The 23,422-nt window shown below is 44.9% G+C and overlaps 3 protein-coding genes across 7 annotated transcripts in view; 1 reads left to right on the plus strand and 2 right to left on the minus strand.

The window, feature by feature from the left end:
* Positions 1–23,422, minus strand: part of LOC119446203 (60S ribosomal protein L6) — a 182,328-nt gene that overhangs the window by 69,584 nt on the left and 89,322 nt on the right. The window lies entirely within an intron of this gene.
* On the plus strand, positions 200–8,571 carry LOC119446207 (dehydrogenase/reductase SDR family member 7). Its single transcript, XM_037710569.2, has 8 exons — positions 200–450; positions 1,598–1,747; positions 2,333–2,433; positions 3,189–3,384; positions 4,694–4,740; positions 5,921–6,037; positions 6,493–6,653; positions 8,420–8,571. Exons 1-8 carry the CDS (start codon positions 333–335, stop codon positions 8,475–8,477), a joined length of 948 nt encoding a protein of 315 aa, XP_037566497.1. The 5' UTR covers positions 200–332; the 3' UTR covers positions 8,478–8,571.
* LOC119446208 (uncharacterized) overlaps positions 16,885–23,422 on the minus strand; it is a 41,271-nt gene continuing 34,733 nt past the window's right edge. For 2 of the 5 annotated variants that reach the window (XM_049663992.1, XM_049663991.1), the window contains 3 exons: positions 21,728–21,787; positions 19,015–19,306; positions 16,885–17,176 (listed from right to left, as the gene is read on the minus strand). In XM_049663992.1, the coding sequence (XP_049519949.1) occupies positions 16,994–17,176; positions 19,015–19,306; positions 21,728–21,787 (535 nt within the window). In that variant the 3' untranslated portion in view covers positions 16,885–16,993. Of the gene's footprint in view, positions 17,177–19,014; positions 19,307–21,727; positions 21,788–22,749; positions 22,902–23,422 lie in introns of those variants that run through there. The other 3 variants (XM_049663993.1, XM_049663995.1, XM_049663994.1) reach the window with 3 other exon arrangements.

The following is a 23,422-nucleotide window of genomic DNA, read 5'->3' on the forward strand; positions in this document are numbered from 1 at the left end:
CGGCTACGACTGAACGCGTCCATAAATTTATAGAACTTGGTCGAGCTGCAGATTGGACGCCGCGTGCGCCGATGCGATGTCTGCTATATATCGCTATCTTCATCTCGCGCATACTGTTTTCTGTACGCGCACCCTCTTCTCCTCCCTTTTTTACGCTTAAAAAAAAAAAAAAAAAAAAAGTGCGCGTAATCGGGTGCGCAGTCTTGAATCGTGTGATGCGGAGCGGGTATCAAAAGCTACTTCGCAGCGCCGGAGCCGCCCCAGTCGACGCACTCAGACAAGAAAGTCTGGATTCTCACTTACGGAGCGCTTGAAACATAACCTGACAGGAAATGTTGTTCACTGTGTTTCTGTTGGTAGCTGCGGCCACCGTACTTCTTGCGGTGTGGTTGACACGCGCTGACGCCGACTTCACGCTGCTATTCTGCGAAAAGTTCGGCCGTTCTGCAGGTAAGAAAAAAAAGTGCGTCCGTACAGATGTATGCGGCACAACGGCCAAACAGCGGATAGGAGTTAAACAATATGGTTAAACTTTGATATGTAATTAACCTTCTTGATTTGTACGGTTGTACAGCTTCCGTTTGTCGAATTTGGTTTTTTAAAAAAAGTACGTTATAAAGCGGTTCGCTGTGGCGTTGGGATAAAACAAAATGTAGGCAGAACTTTCAACGTCCCTTGCGCACCATCCGCACCTCTCCACATCCGGAAGCCACAGCCAATGGCGTGGCGCATCGGCCGGTTGCTCATTGGCGCGTAATTTAAGACTGATGTATTCGCTGTCGTTTCGACCTGGTGAAGATATAACCAGTGTCAACTGTGTAAAACTTTGTGTTGAGAGTTGACCCTATAGCGTATGGAAGATGGATGGATGGATGAAAAACTTTATTATAGGGCTCGCACAATTGCACGATACCCCTGCGGCAAAAAAAAGAACTTAACGAAAATTGTCGCGGACTTGGTGCGCGTGCATGCGTGCAAAGTGCGTTTGAAACTTGAGTGCAACGCTTGATGAGATGTAACGAAATTTTGACCTTGCGAAAATGGCTAACAATCTTGGTTGAGATGTATGCCCACTTCCTGACCTCAAACATGCATTTTTCGCCCGCCGCCGTGCCTCAGTGGGCGTTGCATGCGTGCTGCAGAGCACGATCGAGGATGCGGGTTCGATTCCGATGGGGGCGGAACGCAAGAATTATTCGCCCGCCGCGGTGGTTCAGTGGGCGTTGTGCTGCAGAGGACAAGGCCACACTTTCGATCTCCGGCCGCATGCTCCGATGGGGTCGGAATTAATCTGTAATGTTCGTATAGATCGAAGTGATCAATATTGCACGTTAGTCCCACTTACAGCGTTTCTCGTAGCCCGCGAGTCGCTGTGGCAAATTGAACGCTAAAAAATAGACGGAGGGCACTTAATTCAGTCATGTGGGAAAGCAGTGGTGTGCTTTTGGCAATTAAGTCAAGAACCAAGGACAGTCAATAATTTGCAACCAGAATTGATCACACATACAGTGAAACCTAATTTTAATGTCCAAATTCTGCGGTGCTAGGTTTGTTGTCCTCGCTTTCCATGTTTCAGTTCTCTGCATTATTTACGCAGCCTCACTACAAGGCAAGGTGGTATGGATTACGGGCGCGTCCAGTGGCATTGGAGAGTGGCTTTCTTTCAAGCTGGCTGAAGCGGGTGCCAAGCTCGTTATTTCTGGCACAAATCAGCAGAGGCTGCAAGCTGTTCATGGAAGATGCTTGGGTGAGCTTCCAGCAAAACAGGGCAGCCATTATATATGGCTGCCCTGTGCTATAGCTATGGCTACAAACTTACATTTTATTGCAATAAAATTTGTGCACTCTGTCTATTGCAGAGTAGATTCGCATGTGAAGCCAAGGCTTTTGCCCTACGTGAGACCATATGCAATTTTAATAGCATAGTTTTTGGCTTATAATGAACTATTCTGCAGTCTAAATTTACATATTTTTGGAAGCTTGAGTATTCAAATCTGACTTTAATTGGCAGACCTGGCATAGCTGAAAAACCTTCACTTTTGTTGTTACCATGGTTGGCTGGCGGTTTTGCATAAATATCTGGGGCTGGGTTCTCTAATGATTATGGCTATTGCAGACCTCTGCCAAGGCTTCCTGCATCACTATGATAGTACATTATGTTGCCAAAAGCATATATTGTTGAACATGAGTACAAAAGCAGTAAAAAAAAAATCGCATCCTGGCTTTTCCTGTTCAAGTTTGTGCGCATTAATTCCACAAGACATGGTAAGAATTCATTTTACATATGCATAACATGCTTGTACCTTTTTCTTGATTTCCATTTGGATTACAGAACTTGGCAAGCGCTGCGATGTGCTGATGCTGCCATTCGACTTGGCAGACATTTCCTGCCATGCTGATCAAGTGAAAAAGGTCCTGCAATGCTATGGAGCTGTAAGCTTTTGAACATCCCTTTTTCTTTTGTAAGTGCTATAGCAAGGTGGTTGAAGTCTGCCAGGTTGAAGAATGTTGAAGAATGCTAGGTTGAAGAGCAGCTCAAGAGAAGCATAAATTTTGGAAGTGAAAAAATTCCTCGTCCTACCCAAAGAGAGAATGTGCTCTACCATATCAGTCAGTCAAGAACTTGATTGAGATCCTGAGGAGCTTTAAGCCATTGGAGATTCCATGCAGGAAGCTCCTCTGGCCGAAACCGTAGGCGACGCCCAAGTTGGGACGGGAATGTAGTGACTCCACCAGTTCTTGGGCCCTCTGGATGGTCTTGAGTTGGTGTTTGAGGTCCGGACTTTTGAGGGGCTTCTTCCATATGTTCAAATTTTTATTTATTATGGTACAGGAGCTTGTAGAATTTGTACATTATAGTCTTGCGGTGTAGAACATGGACTGTGCTGCATAGTGTCTTGAGTATCTACATTAAAACGTTATTCCATGGGGCATCACACTGGACCTACTTCCCGAAAATTTTCTCTCTTAAACTGAAATGAGTTTCTCAGATAGTTTTAAGCTGTGATACTGACTTTGTGCCAGCATGTTTTTGTTGTAAAATAGGGAATAATGCAGCCAACACCCATTTCAAGGCTCTAATTCAACACTTGGAATATGAAGGTAGCAGAACATAGAGCTGAGGCAGTTGTCTAGTCCATTTTTTTACTTTGCCTCTTGTTCTACCAGTGTATTTTCTATGACTGCAGGTAGACGTATTGGTTAACAATGCTGGAACGTGCACTCTCAAGGACTTTGAAGACTATGCTATCGAAGAGGACAAGTCTATGTTTGAGGTCAACGTGTTTGGCCACGTCTCGCTCACGCGACTCGTCCTCCGTAATGCAAAAGAAGCAGGAAGGCAGGTGCACATTGTGGTCACAAGCAGCATGAGTGGAGCACAAGGTATGGCTATATGCAGATCGTTGTGCTCAAACAAGTCTTTTTTTCTGCCTCACTGTCTTTTTTAAATCTTACAATGCAGCACAATCCCGTGAAATCCACAAAACTGATGATGTTCAAACTAGACAAGTTCACAGGAAGATGAAGGCTTGAAGTGATAATGTGGTTGAATTAGAAAAGTCACTGTAGTTGGCATTTAAGGGGACCCTGACAAAGGGACTTGCTTGATGAAACCAAGCCCCCTTGTCAAAACTTTGGCTACAACAAGATTCCTTGTTCAAAACTGGTAATGTTGTGATTTATCATTTGACCTCGAGTGACCTTACAAAGGGCCTTCTGTATCATTGCAGCTGGGCTTTTTCTTCTTTTTTGCATGTGAGTTAGCTCGTATGAGGCTCTTCGCTCGTCATGGGTGCTGGCTTCATAGCTGCAAGTTGGGCAAGTTTAATGCCATCAGTCTAAAAGAGACATTGTTAAATAAAAATGATGGATACAAGAAAGATGCATTTGGAAAGACCGAATGCGATTGCTTCTCCAATGGAAAATTTTTTTGCTAATTTTGGGCTGCCAAGTTGGAGGTGAAGCCGTTACACAAGTCTTTTAATACAGGGGAATCTCGTTGCTACAATTCTGTATAATACGTTTTTCGGGATTACTATACGTTTTTTCTTTTCCCGGCCAGTGTCTTATAGGAGCAATGTATTTCGGATAATACTGTTTTCGGATGGTACATTTTATTTTCCAGTTCCCGTGACGATCGTATCGACGAGATTCCACTGTATTGGTGAACAAACTACGGAACACTGTAGGTGCTGCAGCCTGCTAATTTCACCTGTCTAGGCTAATTTGCTGCTAGCATTGTGAAGGGTCTTTCCAGCCACAATGTCTTTGCGACTGGTTAGTGTGGCTCATGGCAGCAGTCTCCTTAGCTTTAGTAAAATGTAAACTATTCCTAAAAGAGAAGCTTTGCAATAGAGAATCTGTGTTGCTCGTGGAACAAGGTCAGTGCATTTCGAAATGTGGTCATCAAGCAGAAGAGCTTGCATGTTTGCACAAAGGGGGTTTGCTTTCATGCCAAACCAAGCTACAGCCTACACAATTTGAATTCTGAGAATTTCACTGTACGACCCTGCCGGTTGCTGGTAATGCCAGGGTACCATGCTGTAAAGACATTGCACATAATGCAGTATAGTAGAACTGAATGTGAGCTTTCATTTCTCTGCGGAAGTCTAGAGAGCATAACAAAACTTGAACTGAAATCTTCACTTGCTGCCAAGAACAATTGTTCCACCTATCTCTGCTTTTCTTGCAGGAAGCCGTGTGGCTCCAGTATATGCTGCAACCAAGCATGCAATTCAGGTGAATGAACAATTTCTTAAGCCTTACATTATCTTATGGCATATGTTGCATATTGCTGCCTCCTACCCCTGTATAAGGTGTATGTTGGTACATGATAGCTTAGCTTAAGTGGCTTATGCACTGTAAAACCCCACACAGTGAGTATAGGACATCACTGGTAGGCACTTGTCCTATCTACTTCGTCTGTGCATGTCTTAATTTGCACCTGTTAGCAATTTTGATACCCACTGTGATGGCTGAGCGGCTATGGTGTTGTGTTGCTAAGCATGAGGTCAAAGGATTAAATCCCGGCCGCGGCGGCCGCATTTCGATGGGGGCGAAATGCAAAAACACCCATGTCCTGAGGATTGGGGGCACATTAAAGATGCCCTAGCTGGCGGTCAAAATTAATGTGGATGTCCCCGCTATGGTGTGCCTCATAATCAAATCGTGGTTTTGGCATGTAAAACCCCAGAACTCAATTCAGTTAAAGCAATTTTCCTGTAGCTCTGCACGGTTATGTGCAGCAACTTCTGGGTGGTTCATTCTTGTGGCTTGTATTCAACTTACTAATGCAGCGTCTTCACCCTTCTAAAGGTTTGAATATGCTTGAACCATGAATATTCATTGTTCTGAGAGGCTGCTTAACCCTTTAATGTGGCCACCTTTTCTCTCCATTGAAAATTTTGTTTCTGTTCATTTCTTGCACCACAGTCATGAAAAGTGCACATAGGTACAGAATGAATTAAGTAATTTGATTTCTTCGGTTATTTTTGTCAAGTTTACAGAATGTGCAACATCACAGGAATGTTTCTACAGGAACGTCAAATATGAGAACATCAACTGTTTTATGTCTACGAGACTTGGAAAGAACCTATCCAACCACTTGAAAAATATGGCTGATCTGTTAACATTGCAAAAAACAACGGAAGAAATGAACCCGGTACATGACTTACTGACACTATGAGCAAACATGCAGCCGTCTGCCTTCCAACTTGTTTTGCTAAATCGCGTTACACATATTATTCAAACATGCAGCACAGGACCAGTCAGAAGTGTTGAAGATGTATGCTATATGATTTCATCAGTACTTGTGCTTCTGATGTGCTATCTTAGTGTACACCATTGTGCACACAGCGCCTGAAGGGTAAACCAACGCAGCGGAAAATCTAATGGAAAGAATTCTTGTAAATTTTTCCAGGGTTACTTCGAGAGCCTGATGGTGCAGGGGCAGGTGAACGGCCTGACGGATGTGACAATTGTGTGCCCAGGACCCGTCCTGACACCAATGACAGAGAGTGCCCAACAGTCCATATCGGTAAAGTGCTGGTGTCATTTAAAAGCATTCTGTGATCTAAGGGAGTAGGCACTAACAAATGCGACTCTGAAGACGACTGCTAGCCAGCCTCGCAAGGCAAAGGACATGCAAAGAGGGCATTATTACCCACCAACAAACTTTGTTGCATGGCCTCCTATTTTAGTTGTACATGCATTTCTTAACATCCTCAGCATACCTCTAAGGGTCTTCAGCAGAAATATAAGATGATTGGGGGAGGAATGAAAGGCTACCGCACCTGTGTTCCTTCATTTAGGTGCATATTGATTGCCAAAATGAATGCCATACCCTATGACATCTGTCATAGCCAAGGCACAGCTTTGTGATGTTGAACTTCATAAAATCAATAGACAATTTCTTTAATGCAAGCATGCTGTTAGAGTGACTAAAATAAAGCAATGCACTTTCAACTTTATTTCAATGTAATCTGCTCGCAGGATGAACCAACTCGGAAGGTACCTGGCGTGCTGCTTCCAGAGCGTTGTGCTGAGCTGATGTCCGTGGCAATTGCAAACAAACTTCAGACTGTCTGGATCTGTGAAAACCCTGTCCTAGTTCTTTTCTACTGCAACCAGTACCTGCCCAGCATCTTTCAAAGGTAAAGCTGCTCGTTCTGACCGCTTGTAAGGATTGAATCAGTAATTTTAGATCAAAAAAATTGGATTTAAATGATGTCAGACACAGGAGGGGGTCCCATAGATGGCGATTGTATTAGGATCTCCCAAAACCAACCCCCCAAAATTGGAAAATGGCACTAAACTATTGAACAAATCCTAGCGAAGATCAAGACAATTGGAAAATCTTGAAATTTTGAACAAATGTTAATTGCATAAATAGATGCCTTTATTGAGTTCATCAGATGAGAGGCTGTTTACCATATTACTCAAGTATCCATCTTGTCTGTCTTTCCATGTACCTGCCATGGTAGCTCAGTTGGGCTACGGCATGCTCTACTCCTCAACATAAGGTGATAGGCTCGATTTCATCGTGGCCATGCGAAAATGCTTGTGTATCAAGCATTCGGCACACACTGAAGACCCTCTCGTAGCTCTTGTTTTGTGCTTTGAGACATAAGGGCCCCGTCAATCAACCATGTGCTTGTGTATATGTAGAAGAAACAATGGCTGGCAGCCAGAACATTAGTCCGAGTGCAGTTCTAAAGCTGTTCATAAATGTTCAAAATAAAAAAAAATCTCTACAAAAGAGTGCCATATACGTTTCCCTTATGGCCTGCCCATGGGCTTCTTTGTAGCCCCAAATAAAGACGAGTGGTCGTACAAGTTGGCTAATATTACATGTGCTCGCATGCATCAGCAGTATCGCATGTTAATGACAAGGCAAATGAGCAGCAAGTGCTACAGTGATAAAAATACATTAGTGCACCAGAGGTTGAAGAAACCATTTGGATCGCATGTTACCAGTTGCAATTCTATGCTTCACTGCAGAGCTGAAAGTGCACATGCTTCACAGCAGATGCAGCTGCTGGAGTACACACTTGTTCGTTCCAGTCTGGCCATGTTACGTGGTGCACACCAGCTCAATTCTGCTCCAGCTTGACCGCCGGATAATATCCAAATCCAGATTGCGCATTTTGAAGTGCCGACAATAGCAAATGTACGTGTGGTCTGGGCTTATCTCGGAGGTCATGCGTCTCTTCTTGTGAGTGGTAATGGTGGAATTTTCTTTTTATCAAAAATTGCTATTTTTGTGAGCAATTTTTTATATCCAATATTTTGTTGTCGTTGCCCTTTAAAAAAAAATATCCCATAAGACCTAAGGCTGGCTTTGTTCCAAGCTAAAAAAAAATAAATTATGGGGTTTTACGTGCCAAAACCACGATCTCCGGAAATTTTGACCACCTGGGGTTCTTTAATGTGCACCTAAATCTAAGTACACGGGTGTTTTCGCATTTCGCCCCCATCGAAATGCGGCCGCCGTGGCTGGGATTCCATCCCGCGACCTCGTGCTCAGCAGCCCAACACCATAGCTACCACGGCGGGTAAGCTAGTTGGCTGGTGACAAACCATGGATTGTGAAAAATAAGCACGATTTCTTATATATGGCGAGGAGTACTTTAGGCTGGAAATTGCAGGAAGTAACACCGCAGTGCTGGTGTAGTGTCTTTCTGGTCTCTGTCCATTTTTGCACTGATTCCCATGCTTTCCAAGATGTTGAGCTATTATTTGGTTCATATTTGGAAAGCACAATTTTGTAGTAAAAGTTTAAAAATTTGCATCACATTTGTGGAAGTATGCTGCAGTGTATGAATCTAGCTGCTCCTGCTACTACGAAGATCTATGCATGCCACTGTGTTGACACCCTTCAAAACTATCTGAAACAATGCATTCCCCTCTTGTCTTTCAGATACATTGTTGCACAGCTACCTTGGAACAAAGTGCAAGTTCACAAGAAAGATGCATGAATTGCCTTGTTGGTGTTTGGTGGATCTCAATTGCTTTGCATTATTTGTAAAGTGAATTTGTAATTAAAAGTGTTTTTTACTTTGCATCTGTGTGCTTGGCACGTCTCTCAAAAGCAACACTAACAAGTCTGAACAGAAATGATGGCCTAGCAGCAGATCAAGAAATCCTTGCAACTACAATCCATAACTTTTCCCATGCCTGTTTCTCTTCATACTTGAGAAGTTACGATGTAAACACACAGGTGCAAATCCATGCATGAAACAGGACAGTGCTGATTTAAAACGACAGGCACTGTTGCACAACTGCTCATTTTAGAGTGCATTTCTTTACCTTCGTGCTTTTGCATAGCATGCTCTTTTACCAATTTCAATTGCACTTCAACTAAATTGATTATTACAACTGCTCCAGCATAATATAAAAATTTGAAGCAAGCATCCTCTTTTGGCCAGCGAACAAGGTTGGCGGTTACAGAAGCGGGGGAGGTCCTGGGGCTCTCTGCCTTGCTCAGCCATCCGCCGCCTGAGACAGTGAGCTTGCCCCATGCGGCCATGCCATCCAAAGTAACATCACTGTACCTCGCAACATGCACACAGTGCATCATGCACACACAGTGAAAGGAGACCCGGGCCCGCGCCAGTTACAAGCAATATGGGGGTCAACCCTCTACAGCCTATACGGATGCGGGGTCTTGCCCCAGACATGCAGCCACAACAGCCACCGTAATCGTCAACAAAGAACATCAGAGCAGCATTTCATTCCCGCGGAACAATCCCCTCCTAACCGAGGAAGCGGCCAGAGCTCTCGCACTCTCCCAAACAGAGGTTGAAGTCAGAGCGACCGACTCCCAACAGGCATGCTGCAGCTTCGCTAGCGACAGAATTCATGCCAATACGGTCAAAATCATCCATCAATAGCCACCGACAAGATCAGTCATGATCATCTGAGTGCCAGCTCAACACAGCATTTCTGGCACCGAGGTGACCAACCACGTGGCTCGATATCAGACCCACGGACGCCGAGGAATCCGAACTCGAGTGCATGCGCCCTCTAGTCTTGCACCAGGACATCACACATTACAAGCTAACCCGCAGAGCATGCACACCCCCGCACAAGTCACTACCTAGAGAGCAGGAGCGATTCCTCCGAGCTCTACAAGTTAATACATCACATACATACAAGTTAATGTGATAACATTTATGCAATGTGTCCTTTCACCTAGTTCCTTCCATTATCATCCCCCATTGTGACCCTCTTCCTTCCCCTCTTCCCCTTCCGTTACGTAGAGTAGCAGGCCAGATGCTCCATTTTCCGACCGACCTCTCTAGATTTTCCAATCATTAAACTACTTCTTCTTCCCCCACCCAACCAGAAATCCTCATAGCCCCTACACAATTCTCTCTGAAATGCTGCTTCTGTGCACAGCCCACGTCCCTCAGGCACACATTAGGGGGTTGCAGACAGGCACCATTACATCCTCCGAACCTTAATCAAACCAATGAGCTTTGGGAGAGAGCCTTGGTCAGCTCCAACCTCGAGGATCAGCAATGGCTGATTGCGAGGGCTCAGGACGCAGTCAGAGCCCAAGGCATTCTGGAATGAGGACATCTCTCCAAAGCTTCATTTATGCAATAAAGATGTTTGTTCTCTCTCTCTTTTGGCTCTTCATTGCTTGTACTAGCATCAAAATGGTAATGCAAATATTTCAAGAACTTCAAAAATGTGGAGCTGCTCTAGACATTCGGGATTTTTCCCTTGAATTGATACTTTCATTCCACTTAGTTTTCCAATATGAATTGCCACTTTTGATTTGTGAAGCATGAAGTCCTTTGTTATGGTAAACTGTGACCAATTAATTTATCTGCCCTTATGTTAGTGCAAACACCTACTGCTTAAGTGGGGGCTGCTCCCATCATTAACACGGAAACACTTGCAACTGTGACAATTGTAAACAAAGTTTGAACGTCTTATTTTTCTTGAAATGCAAGAAAAGTGGCATTCTGTGTCGCTGCATGTGTTCTACACAGATGCGAGTAGTTATGAATGCATTCATTTTAATCTTTACATACAATGTCACTTTCTGTAGTAACACGACTAGACTGCGGTGCACAAGTCGGTGGCATTGAAATGTACTATTTAACGTTAACAAAACCCTGCATTTGCAGTACTGCTCTAACAGCACTAAGCTTCATTTGCGCACTATGTTCAGGTAATGCAGTTATTGCAAATTCAGTCAATTTTAGTATGTGCGATGCAAAAGTGTCTTCAGTGCATGGGAACCAGAGAAAAATAGCGAAGCATAAGGAGAGAATGGAAGACTCCATTATAGTGCAATTGTGTGATGAGATAACGGCATAAAGTTCACACAGTGGCTGCAGCAGTTGTAATGCATGCCAGTTGTGATAGTTCGGATTCCAACTATACAGGCTTCCACATAAAACATTGACAACCCAAAAACATTGCATGAAATAAGACTGCCTGCTCTTTTTATTACTTTTTTTTGCAAGCTATACATCTGGTGTAGCTTGATTCAATATAAAAAGCATCTGTCTTTTATTCCCCGCAGGGGCGTCTGCGTAAGCAGGCGTTTGGTGTGTTGCGACACCACGTACCCGAGCACATGAGGGTTGGACCCTCCCGCGTGTAGCCGTGCGCGGCTTAGCCGTGCCTGGGGAAAGGGGGATCCTGGGGGTTGAGCCGATGCCGGGTGTTCGGACCTCTAAGGCCCCCCGGTGGAGGCAACACACCTCTTCGGCCTCTGCTTCACATAGACGGCACCTCCAGACTGACCCACCTGGAGGAAATCGGCAGTCGCCTTTTCCTGTCCCCCTCTCAACACTTTTTCTTTCTCTTTCACTGTCTCTTCTTTCCTGTCTCCTATTATCTTCTCCTCACTTCCAAATTTCTGGGCGGCAAGGGTTAACCTTGTGTGGCTAGCCAGTCTTGGTTATGCTGTATTTGGTTATAGCAGTGATGTACAACTGGCGTTGGCAGGATTCCGATTACAGGAACTCCTGTCACGTCCCCGCGTTGGGCTCCTTGGTGGGTGGTTGGCATCGCTGCCGAAAATCCCAGCTATACTCATGGACAGCGCCTTCCCTAAACTCCCTGATCGCCCTCAAAAACGAGGGCGCACCGAAGATGTATTTCAATTTTTTGGCAACAGAACACAAAACTTTCCACGATTTCACGTCATCCACTCTGATAAGCCTGAAAAGACAGTGAAAATGATCTCACCCTTCCTTGTCTCGAAGTCTCTCACTGAAGTTCTTGGCCGAGGTTACAAGGCATCAAAAATGGCAAGCGGTGATCTGCTTCTAGAGCTCCGCGATCAGATACAATACGAAAAACTGCCAAAATTAGTGTCATTTGGGCACATCCCAATAACACTGACCCCGCACCGTACTATGAACACCACGCGCGGCGTTGTTTCAGATGATGATTTAATGGAGCTAAGCGAGGCTGAACTCTTGGAGGGCTTCAGTGAGCAAAATGTGATAAACGTTAAAAGAATTAAGATGAGGCGTGACGGGAAAGAAATCAAGACCAAGCACCTAGTACTTGCTTTTGGTTCAAGTGTCCTGCCCGAGTCCATCGAGGCCGGGTACCTCAGACTTCGTGTTAGGCCATACGTGCCAAATCCTCTGAGGTGTTTCAAGTGCCAGCGATTCGGGCACAGTTCACAGAACTGCCGAGGCTGGCAAACTTGTGCTAAGTGCAGTGCCAATGAACATTCCTCCGAAACTTGCAATAACACTCTACATTGTGTCAACTGTGATGGTGAGCACGCCGCATACTCACGGTCGTGCCCGTCATGGAAGAAAGAGAAAGAAATTGTGACTATTAAAGTCAAAGAAAATATCACATTCAAGGAGGCACGTAGGCGGGTATCATACCTGCCCAAGAACACCTTTGCCGATGTGGCGCGTCAGGGGGCAGCGACACAACGGCTTCCGGCGCCTGCCCGGCCCGCAAGCAGCGAGCCGGCAGTGACGCCATCCGCCCCCTCGGCGGCTGCAGCTAGCGCTGCTCCGCCAACTCACAAGAAGGCGCCATCGACCTCTGGGCTGGTGGCCTCCAGGGCCTCGTCCCTCGAGGCGAGGCCTTCCCGTCAAACCAACCGCTCGCAAGAGCGCGTGTCCAGCGCCTCGCAAGAGGCGATGGACACAACAACTGGCCAGACGGCGCCGTCAGCGCCTAAGGAGCCGCGAGAATCTCGCGATCGCTCCAAAAAAGAAAAAGCCCGCATCACAGGGCCCGATAAGGGCTCTGTAGCTTAAGTTAGTCTCCTTTACACACAGCACAAAAAACACTTTCAACATGAACACACAAATAATACAGTGGAACGTCAGAGGACTCCTACACAACCTCAATGACGTCAAAGAAATCCTACACAAGTTTAATCCGAAGGTGCTGTGTGTTCAGGAGACACACCTTAAATCTACACAATGCAACTTTCTCCGGCAATACGCCATCTTTCGCAAAGACCGCGAGGACACTGTCGTGTCATCCGGTGGTGTAGCTATCATAGTAGACGGAGGTGTTGCCTGCCGGGAAATAAAACTTCGTACGCCCCTAGAGGCACTTGCTGTCCAAGGGGTGCTGTTTGACAAGCTAGTCACTATCAGCTCTATATACATTCCTCCCAGTTATCACCTTAATAAAACCGAATTTCAGAACTACATAGATGAACTTCCGGCACCATACATAGTTGTCGGAGATTTAAACGCACATAGCACATTGTGGGGAGACTCTCGTTGCGATGTGAGAGGACGCCTAATTGAAAACTTTCTCTTTTCTTCAGGAGCATGTATACTTAATAAGAAAGAGCCAACTTACTACAGCATGGCGCACAACACATACTCCTCCATAGATTTAAGTATCGTGTCTAGTACACTGATTCCGTACCTGGAGTGGTCCGTCCTGAAGAACCCTTTTGGGAGCGACCACTTCCCAATCATGTTAAAACTGACAAAACAAGATCTATGTTCCCCACACATTCCCCGATGGAAGGTTGACTCGGCTAACTGGGAACGTTTCCAAGAACAAACTTATTTAAGCAGGGATGATATTGCCTCTTTAAATATAGACTATGCTGTAGCATATATAACGGGCTTTATAATTGAGACTGCCACAACATGCATCTGTCAAACTAACGGACTGGCTAATAAACGTCGTATCCCGTGGTGGAACGAAGAATGCAAGGAAGCACGGAAAAATCAAAACAAAGCTTGGGGATGACTTCGCGACTCTCCAACCGCCGAAAACTTGATTAGTTTCAAACAAATAAAGTCCCAGGCTAGAAGAACACGTCGACGTGCTAAAAGGGAGAGTTGGGAGAAGTACATCTCCAGTATAAATTCTTACACGGATGAGACGAAAGTGTGGAATCGAGTAAATAAATTAAAAGGCCGGGAGGTACACCCACTCCCCTTAGTAAGTACTCAAGGAGAGAGCCTGGAAGATCAGGCTGGTTGTCTGGGCGAACACTTTGAATATATCTCCAGTGCGTCCCACTACACACAAGCATTTCTGAGAGTCAAAGAACTGCGAATAGCGACAGCCCCTAAAACGTAAAGGTTCATCGAGTGAGGTCTACAACTATCCATTTACTTTAACTGAACTGAAAGCACCCCTCGCTTGCTGCAATAACTCTGCGCCATGCGGTGATCGTGTCATATATGAAATGATTAAGCACCTGAATCCTGAAGCACTGAAAACACTCCTGTATCTTTTCAATGTCATGTGGGCGCATGGATATATACCGTCCTCGTGGAAGGAAGCTATAGTCATTCCCGTGCTTAAACAAGGCAAAGACCCGTCCCTAGCCGGCAGCTACAGGCCAATAGCGCTAACAAGCTGTCTGTGCAAACTATTTGAAAAAATGATCAACAGGCGCTTAATCTGTTTCCTTGAAAATAACAAATTACTAGACCCCTTCCAATGTGGTTTCAGGGAAGGTATGTCCACAACAGACCACCTTGTTCGCATTGAGTCTTATATCAGGGATGCATTTATACATAAACAGTTGTGTCTTTCAGTGTTTCTTGACCTAGAGAAAGCTTACGATACAACATGGCGCTACGGCATTCTCCGAGATCTCTCTGCGATGGGTGTCCGTGGCAACATGTTAAACACAATCGAAAGTTACCTATCGAATCGCACATTCCGCGTAAGAGTGGGTAACGCTCTTTCTAAGTCATTCACCCAAGAGACCGGTGTGCCACAAGGGGGCGTGCTTAGTTGCACACTATTTATCGTAAAAATGAGTTCCCTGCACACAGTCATCCCACGCACTATGTTTTATTCTGTTTATGTCGACGATATACAGATAGCCTTCAAGTCATGCAATATTGCCATCTGCGAACGACAAGTGCAGCTTGTAATAAACAAATTGTCCAAATGGGCAGATGGAAATGGTTTTAAGGTAAATCCCCAGAAGAGCACTTGCGTACTCTTTACTAACAAGAGAGGCGTCACGCCAGTCCCAACTATTGAAATCAAAGGAGATGCGCTCTCTGTAAGCAGCGAGCACAAGTTTCTTGGAGTAACCTTAGATTCAAAACTCACGTTTATTCCTCATATTAAGCGCCTGAGGGCAAAGTGCCTGAAGACAATGAACCTCCTAAAGCTTTTATCGCGCACAACATGGGGCAGTGATCGAAAGTGTCTCTTAAACCTCTATAACAGTCTTGTCCGCTCACGCCTCGATTACGGAGCTATAGTGTATAATTCCACAACGCCAAGTGCATTAAAAATACTAGACCCCGTTCACCATCTGGGTATCCACCTTGCGACCAGTGCTTTCAGGACAAGTCCAATCCAGAGCCTCTACGTAGAGTCAAATCAGTGGTCACTTCATCTGCAGCGGTCATACAGCAGTTTTACATATTTTCTGAAAGTACAAGCAAACATTGAACATCCCTCTTATTCCACCATAAACGATATGACCGCTGCTACACTCTTCCATAACCGACCTGCAGCGAGGAAACCGTTCTCTTTGCGTGTGAGGAATCTTAGTGAGGAAATGGGTGTTCCGCTGCTTGAACAATGTCCTATGGCTCCAGCGAAACTGTTGCCGCCGTGGCACTGGCAACTCATAGAGTGTGACACATCGTTCGTAGAGGTCACTAAACACGCGCCAGAGGCACACATTAAAATGCATTTCTTAGAACTCCAATCTAAATACTCGTGTACACAGTTTTACACAGATGCTTCCAAGTCACATGCCGGGGTATCTTATGCAGCCGTCGGCCCATCCTTTTCGGAATCCGGTGTACTCCACCCGGAAACGAGTATCTTTACGGCTGAGGCCTATGCACTATTGTCGGCTGTGAATCATATAAGGGCATCAAAACTTCAAAAAGCAATTATATTTACAGACTCCCTAAGCGTGGTGAAAGCTCTGATGTCACTCTGCAAAAACAAAAATCCTGTACTTACTGAGCTCTATTCCAGTTTATGCAGAGCGTATATATCTAACCAGCATGTGACTATATGCTGGGTGCCTGGCCATAGAGGCGTTGAGGGTAATGTGCTTGCAGACCAGTTGGCCACATCAACTACATCGCAAGCTATTAATCCTGCGGCTACTATTCCTCTCGCAGATCTGAAGCCTTTTCTGCGAAGAAAACTGCGAGACCACTGGCAGCGCTTGTGGGACGCTGAAACAAATAATAAGCTTCACTTAATTAAGCCACAGTTAGGTTTCTGGTCACCCGCAATGAAAACACGGCGAACTGATGTCCTGTTCTGTCGTCTAAGAATAGGACACACATATGGTACTCACAATTTTCTGTTGAATGGAAATGATCCTCCAACCTGTGGTAGATGTAGTGAGAGGCTGACCGTCCTCCATGTCCTCGTGGAGTGCCGGGAAGCCGAAACAGAAAGAAAGAAATATTTTCCACAAGCGTACCGATATCATGTCCCGCTTCACCCCATTATGTTTCTTGGCGAAGAACCGATTTTTAATGCCAAAGCAGTCGTCGATTTTTTGAACGATGTGGTCCTGCATGTTATTAGCCCAACTAGTTCGTAGCGCATCCTCTCTCCAGAGGATGCCGCTGTGATAGTTTTTTATAGCACATGCCTCCAGGCCCTTGTGGTTCAAGGGCTCTGTTCAGGCAGTAGTGCTTCTTGCCAATTACTGCATCTTAAATATTTTAAATATCGTGTCATTACCTCTCAATGCATTCTTCATTTCATAGTACACCTCATGTCATTGCCATGATTTTAGTACATGTATATTTTACGCACTTTACAGCGATTATTTTTAGGCCCTTTTACAGCCACAGCTTCATCTACTTCTCAGAATTCATCGCTCCACTGCACACTCACAAACACTGGCATGGCGCTCTTTGGCCATAACTGGCCCTTGCGCCATAAAACACCACACATCATCATCATCATCTGTCTTTTATTCAAAAACAGTTTACGTCTGAAACTTCAGATGTATATTATCGATATAATTTACATTTGTACATACACAGCAACACCTGCTGTGCATTATTTGATTTCAGTAAACAATGTAAGTTATGTGCCACTTCTTGGGTTCTTCTCTTGGTCTGCTTGGAGTTTCCATGGGTGCTGAGTCAGCTGCTTTGTGAGCCACTTCGGTTGCTACCCCATCCCAAGTCATGTGGCATAAACGTGATGAAAAGGTAGTAGTTTCAGCGTCACATTCTTCTGTTTGAAGTCCCTAAAACAAATTGTCCAATATTGTAGAGACATCCTCGTAAATTGGGATGCCCAGATAAACCTTGACCAACAAGTGGCTTCTCAAAACAAGCCAGAATAACTATACCACCATCTGTCCCAAAGAAGCAAGACATTTTGGCCAGATAATCTGCTTAAGAGTCAGGCTAGCTCAAATGAAAAACATTTTAAGACAGCTTAGGACAAGAACTCCACTAAAAATATAAAGGGAAAAAAAAAGTGTCAGGAATTTGTCACCAGCAATAATTACAATACTACACCTTGCTCTAAACAATATATGGTAGTTCCTTGGCTGCTTTTAATTTCTGACAGGAGCTTTCAAAGTGTATGAATGCTTCAATTCTAGCCACCTCGAAAGCTGCCCACATGAAAATACTTCTGAAGACACAAAGAAAGTTAAAATACAAAGCCACCAAGCCCGCTTGCACCAAGCAGAACTGGTCGCTCTCTCATGTGTGCAAAACAGGGTACGCAGCTGCCTAATTGCTGTAGTACAAGTGTAGTATTGCCAGCATCAAATGAAATGCAGAGCATGTGCCCACAGCAAAACAAAGCACAGCGAATACTCTTGGCCAGTCATCACGAGACAGCCTCGCACACTCAGTCGGCCTGCAGGGTGCGAGGATGCTTGCTCTACTGCGATACCTTAATTTGCTTCTGCTTTGATTTGAAAGCAAGAAAATGAAAACCAATGACAGCAGACATAAAATATCGCAGTAGGATGAGCATGCTGCAGGCAAACCTGATGTGCGCAGTTGTCTTTGGTGATGACTGGCTGAGAGTGTGCACTGTGCTTTAAGTCATGCTGTGGGTACAAGCTCTGCCATTTGCATTTCGTTTAACACTGATAGTACAAATGACTAGCGAATGTTCATTATTTATTTAAGTAGAAAGAATGTTGAAGTCGTATTGGCTTAAAATTAAATTCTGGGGTTTTATGTGGCAGAACCACGATTTCATTATGACGCATGCCGTAGTGAGGGACTCCGGGTTAATTTTGACCACCTGGAGTTCTTTTACGCGCACCCAACGCATGGTACACGGGTGTTTTTGCATTTTACCCCGATCGAATGTATTGGTTTCAATGTTGATGGTAGGTTTCCACGTAGAAAAGGAACTAGCCTTCATCAGCTTATCATCATCTGCCTGGAAAGGAATGCTCTTCTGCTGTGTCTAACTTCTTTTTTTGTGAGTATCGCACATAATACAATGTCCTCATTAGGGCTATTTAAGACAACCAGATAAAAGTGAGACAGTTGCGGCACGTTACGGGCCAGATCTTGCAGACAATCACAGAGCCTCAATTCACTTGCGCAACATAACAGATGATGAGTTACAGCACCATGACAATGCAAGGAAGTAAACTTACCGTTGCACTGAGATACTACACAATGGACAACTGTTTACAAGAATCTATTCAATCTAAAACTAATCTTCCTTATGATGCTGTAAAGCAACTGGCATTGTTCCTTACTTGGGATGTGTCAAATGAAACCTGTAAGGCCAAGTAGGTTCCCAGCCCAGAAGGCATGCATTATAAAGGGTATCACTGAATCCAAAACATCTTTACTGCTTTTTACCTGTCGGTGTACAGACAACCATGCAATTTGATATAGACAAGCTTCACAAACAAAGGGGTGTGGCAATGAATAGTGTGGACAAAAAGATAACACAAGTATACATCCTGCATGACCACAACATTCACCACTCCTAATAACTTATTTTTGACAAATAACTTCCCTGTCATCCTGAGCTGTACACTTGACCTGTTCAGCTACCACCTATCCAAGTGTTCAAAGCAGAAAAGGTGGCATCACTCACGATGGTCCTGGTAGCAACAGTGTCCTCATCATCCATAAAACAGTCCATGCCTTCAGCCATACATACGCTGCCACTGTTACTGTTTGAGCAGTCATCCTTGTCACCTGCCACTTCCATGTCTGCCTCTGACCCACAAGTTTCTCCCAAGAGAAAGAAGTCCTTGGCACTTAGCGGAACCTCTAGTGGTTCAGGAATAGTGGTTTCATAGTCGACTTCAGGTGCCGGACTCCTTTTTCGAGGAAGAGCTAGCTGGCTCAAGAGACGACATCTTTTAAAATTGAGCACAGGTCGCCTGAAAAATGAAAGACGGGTTGTTGTTCACTAACTTCTGTCATCACAAGCTCGACTGCACAACATGTAATGGCAGTACTATTACTCTCAAACTACAGTGACAGTGCTGTTGTGGATACACAGTCTGTAACAATGATGGCGGCACCACAATTAAAGCGACAACAATGTCACAGTAAAATGTTAGTCATGGTATTTCAATCTTATACCAAATAAACGAGCTAGGAGCAAAGTTTTGTTTCTGCCTGTATATTCTGAGCTCTGCACGCAAGTGTCAATGTGCTGCCCAGAATACCTCTAAAAAGACAGACAGAGAGAACAAAAAACACACTTCAGCAAATTCATGGCTCTGAAGTGATTTACGCGTGTGTTCTAGGGCATTCTTCCACTCAACACTCCATCTCAACTCAATAATAACTGAATGACACTACTAATACTCAAATGAACTGCTCACTGAGCTTCAATGACATTCCGTGGCGAATCTGAACAAAAGTGTTTGTAACCAGGGGCCCTTAGCATCCAATTCGATGCATTAGGGTGAAGGTGCATTCCTCCAGCAACTCCTCATCATAAAAATCGTTGAGGAGTACTACTAAAGCACAGTACCTAGTTCACCTGCAAGGTGTCGCTGTGCTTCACTTTGTATGTCAAGAAAGAGCCTTGATTAAGTGTTCATTCGTAAATATGGGGATTACCATAGGTCGGCGCACTCACTCATGAGTGAACTCACTCACATTCACTCGCACTCATTTCAAAGGCGTGAGTGCAAGTGCGAGTGAGTGCCAGTGAGTGTGAGTGCCAGTGAGTGTGAGTGCCAGTGAATGTGAGTGCGAGTGAGTGCCAGTGAGTGTGAGTGGAGGTTGGAGGTGAGTGCCAGTGAGTGTGAGTGCAGGTGAGTGTGAGTGAGTGCCAGTGAGTGGAAGTGAGTACCAGTGAGTGTGAGTGGAGGTGAGTGCCAGTGAGTGTGAGTGGAGGTGAGTGCCAGTGAGTGTGAGTGGAGGTAAGTGCCAGTGAGTGCGAGTGGAGGCGAGTGTGAGCAAGTGCCAGTGAGTGCGAGTGAGTGCCAGTGAGTGTGAGTGGAGGTGAGTGCAAGTGTAAGTAAGTGCGAGCGCAAGCGAGTGCCAGGGAGTACGAGTGGAAGTGAGTAAAAATGCGAGTAAGTGCTAGTGAGTGTGAGTGGAGATGAGTGGGAGTACGAGTGAGTGCCAGTGAGTGTGAGTGGAGGTTAGTGCGAGTGAGAGCCAGTGAGTGTGAGTGAAGGTGAGTGCCAGTGAGTGCGAGTGAGGCCTCATTCACACAGCCGTCAAATGCTCCGTCACGTCACCGTCACGGCATCCGTTTTCGTCAGGGGAGAGGGTTTCCGAGTTGTTTTCCCCTCAAAAACGGCTCGCCGGCGACGCAGAGCGGTGCTCTACGTTTCCGTCGCCAGCACGGTGATGGAAACCCTCTCAGAAACCCTCTCCCCTGACGAAAACGGATGCCGTGACGGTGACGTGACGGAGCGTTGTTTGACGACTGTGTGAATGAGGCCTGAGTGTGAATGCGAGCGAGTGTGAGTGGAGGTGAGTGCTAGTGCGAGTAAGGGCCATGAGTGTGAGTGGAGGTGAGTGTGAACGTGAGTGAGTGCTGCAAGAGTGTGATAGGAGGCGAGTGCGAACGTGAGTGAGTGCGGGGCCTGGAAAAAATTATGGTGAGTGAGTGTGAGTTTTCTCCCACACTGCTGACCTATGGGAATTACTGTGACAGCAGTTACTCTTGTGACTCTCGCCTTTTTGCAAAACTCCTGAAATCTTGCACAAATCTTTACACAATGATGACGATGTGGGCATGAGATGACGATGTGAAGGTGGTGGCATGGTGACTACAATGACACGGTGACAGCAACATGATCATGACGGTGTCTTGAAGTCAACAGTGGTGATGGTGGCATGACAAATGAAGTGATGTCACAGTAAAATGTTGTGTGTTGTATTCCATTCCTGGGTTAAAATAAATGAGCGGCATGAATTGCAGCACAATGGCGCATGCTGCAGTGTAATGAAACAGATCAATGGATGAACAAAGCAAACCTTATTTCGAGAGATACAGGAGTGCCAACGGCGATGCACCTTGGCACTACACACACCGCAGTTGCCGCCCCCCTGCCCAACAACCGTGGTTCAAGCTCGAGGAGACAATGAACGAAAACTATGTGTACACTCGGAAAGCATTTAGTATTACATTGGAAACCACTACTTTGAGCAGGCCAGTTGGTTGTAGTTAGTGTCACTGAGGGATTCCTCAAAGAGAATGTGATAGGTAAAGTGGGGTTTCCAACTTGACCCTTTGAGGATTACTGTCATGCATGTACGACAGCGGAAACAAATTCCAAGTGGTTACAACCGTATATATGTATGGTGGCGACCGAAAGTTTAGAGATACGTACCTTCTTAAAACAAAACGCTGTGCAGTGTCACTCTGGAGGTGCTGCAACCTTCCGTGACATCTAGAAAATGTTTTTTATTGTACTGCCGCCGCTCGGCTTTTGCCAAAACTGCTTTTTTTTCAATTCACTCTATGTGGTGGCTGCCACCGTGGTAGTTTGGAATTATTCTCGCTTCACCTAGTTTACTGCCATATGCTCATGTCTGTGCTGGCAGTTTATAATTGGTATTCTCATGCACATTGTTTTGAGTTATGGATGCCAAGAAAAGTAATTTCTATCTTGTTCCTTATCACTCAATCCTTTGATGAAGATGCTTGCCCGCATGGTGCTCCCATAGGCGTGACATTACTCCGCTTTACAGGTGGGCACTCATAAACCATCAATACTGCCGCAAGTGCATCTTTCTTTTTGAGAGACGCGTGAAAATTGATAAAATCTTTTCTAGCGATCTAACAAATGGTTACTGCAAGTTCCTAACTTTCTTGTGGGCACTCACATGGTATGTCTCGCATTTGTTAAAGCTGCGTGCCTCGAGGCCGTGACATCTAATTTTCTATTCTTCTGGGCCTTCATCATTAATTAGTTCAGACGTAGCTCGGAAAGCCCCCTCACTACCGTCTTTGCTGGAATTGCACCATCGGAGCGACATAATAAGTTCCAAAATACGGGCTCTTTAAAGATGTCTGAATTTATTACATTAGCAAAATTTATTATGCTAGTTCATCCATATATTCAGCAGTAAACCATGCATACAACTGTCCACATTAAAAAAATTCTATCGCTTCACTGTTACTTGAACACTTATTTCCATGTTTTTTCTTAAAATAAGTCACTCTGAAGAATTTAAATATGCAACAAAAGAAATTTGACCCTGGGGTTATGCATTTCCAATGTCTACCACAGCTTTTGGATTTCTCACGTGCGTGACAATAATATGAGCAAGCGGCAGAGAGAACCCATGCTCACTGCTCAATTGAGACCAAGGACACTCGGGCGAGTAAGCAGAATTTCACAGGATTCACCTGGTGGAGCTAGTAGTGCTTGCACATTTCGGTTGCAGCGTGCGAGGAAATGTCTCCTCTTCTCCCGAACCTGTTGGCGTAGGTCTGCTTGCCTGACACTAGAGTTCACATGTGAGGAAGCCACCTCATGACACATTGGGTCCCACAAACGGCTGTCGCAGTAAGAGAAGATTGAAATTTGAAAGGATGTTCCTGTTTGTTTGCTGTCAGGCGCTTGTTTTAAACAATATTAGCTCTAGTGTTGACTCCAACATAGTAGCGGTTCATATTCTTTTTCATAGACTTTGAAAAAGCTTTTGAGAAAGTTCCTCATAAAAGCTTGTTTATAAAAGTGTCATGCCTTAATTTTGACCCTTTTGTTTTTGGATGGATTCATCGCTTCTTAACTAACTGCTAGCAATCCGTTTATGCTAATAATCAGCCTTCTCCCTTATGCTTCTGTCTTTTCAGGTATGCCTCAGGGCACAGTCCTTGGCTCATTGCTATTCAAAATTTATATTATGACTTGCCAAGTAACGGATGTTGTCTGTTACATTTTCAAGCATGAGATTCTTTGCAAGTGACTGCACCATTTATCGTCCAATGAACAACATAACTGATGTTTACCCTCTTAAATCCAACCTTAATCACCTCAAAACTTGGTGCAACCAATGGCTGCAGTCGTTAAACATAA

Source organism: Dermacentor silvarum, chromosome 3 (genome assembly GCF_013339745.2).
Source record: "Dermacentor silvarum isolate Dsil-2018 chromosome 3, BIME_Dsil_1.4, whole genome shotgun sequence".
Lineage (NCBI taxonomy): Eukaryota > Metazoa > Arthropoda > Arachnida > Ixodida > Ixodidae > Dermacentor > Dermacentor silvarum.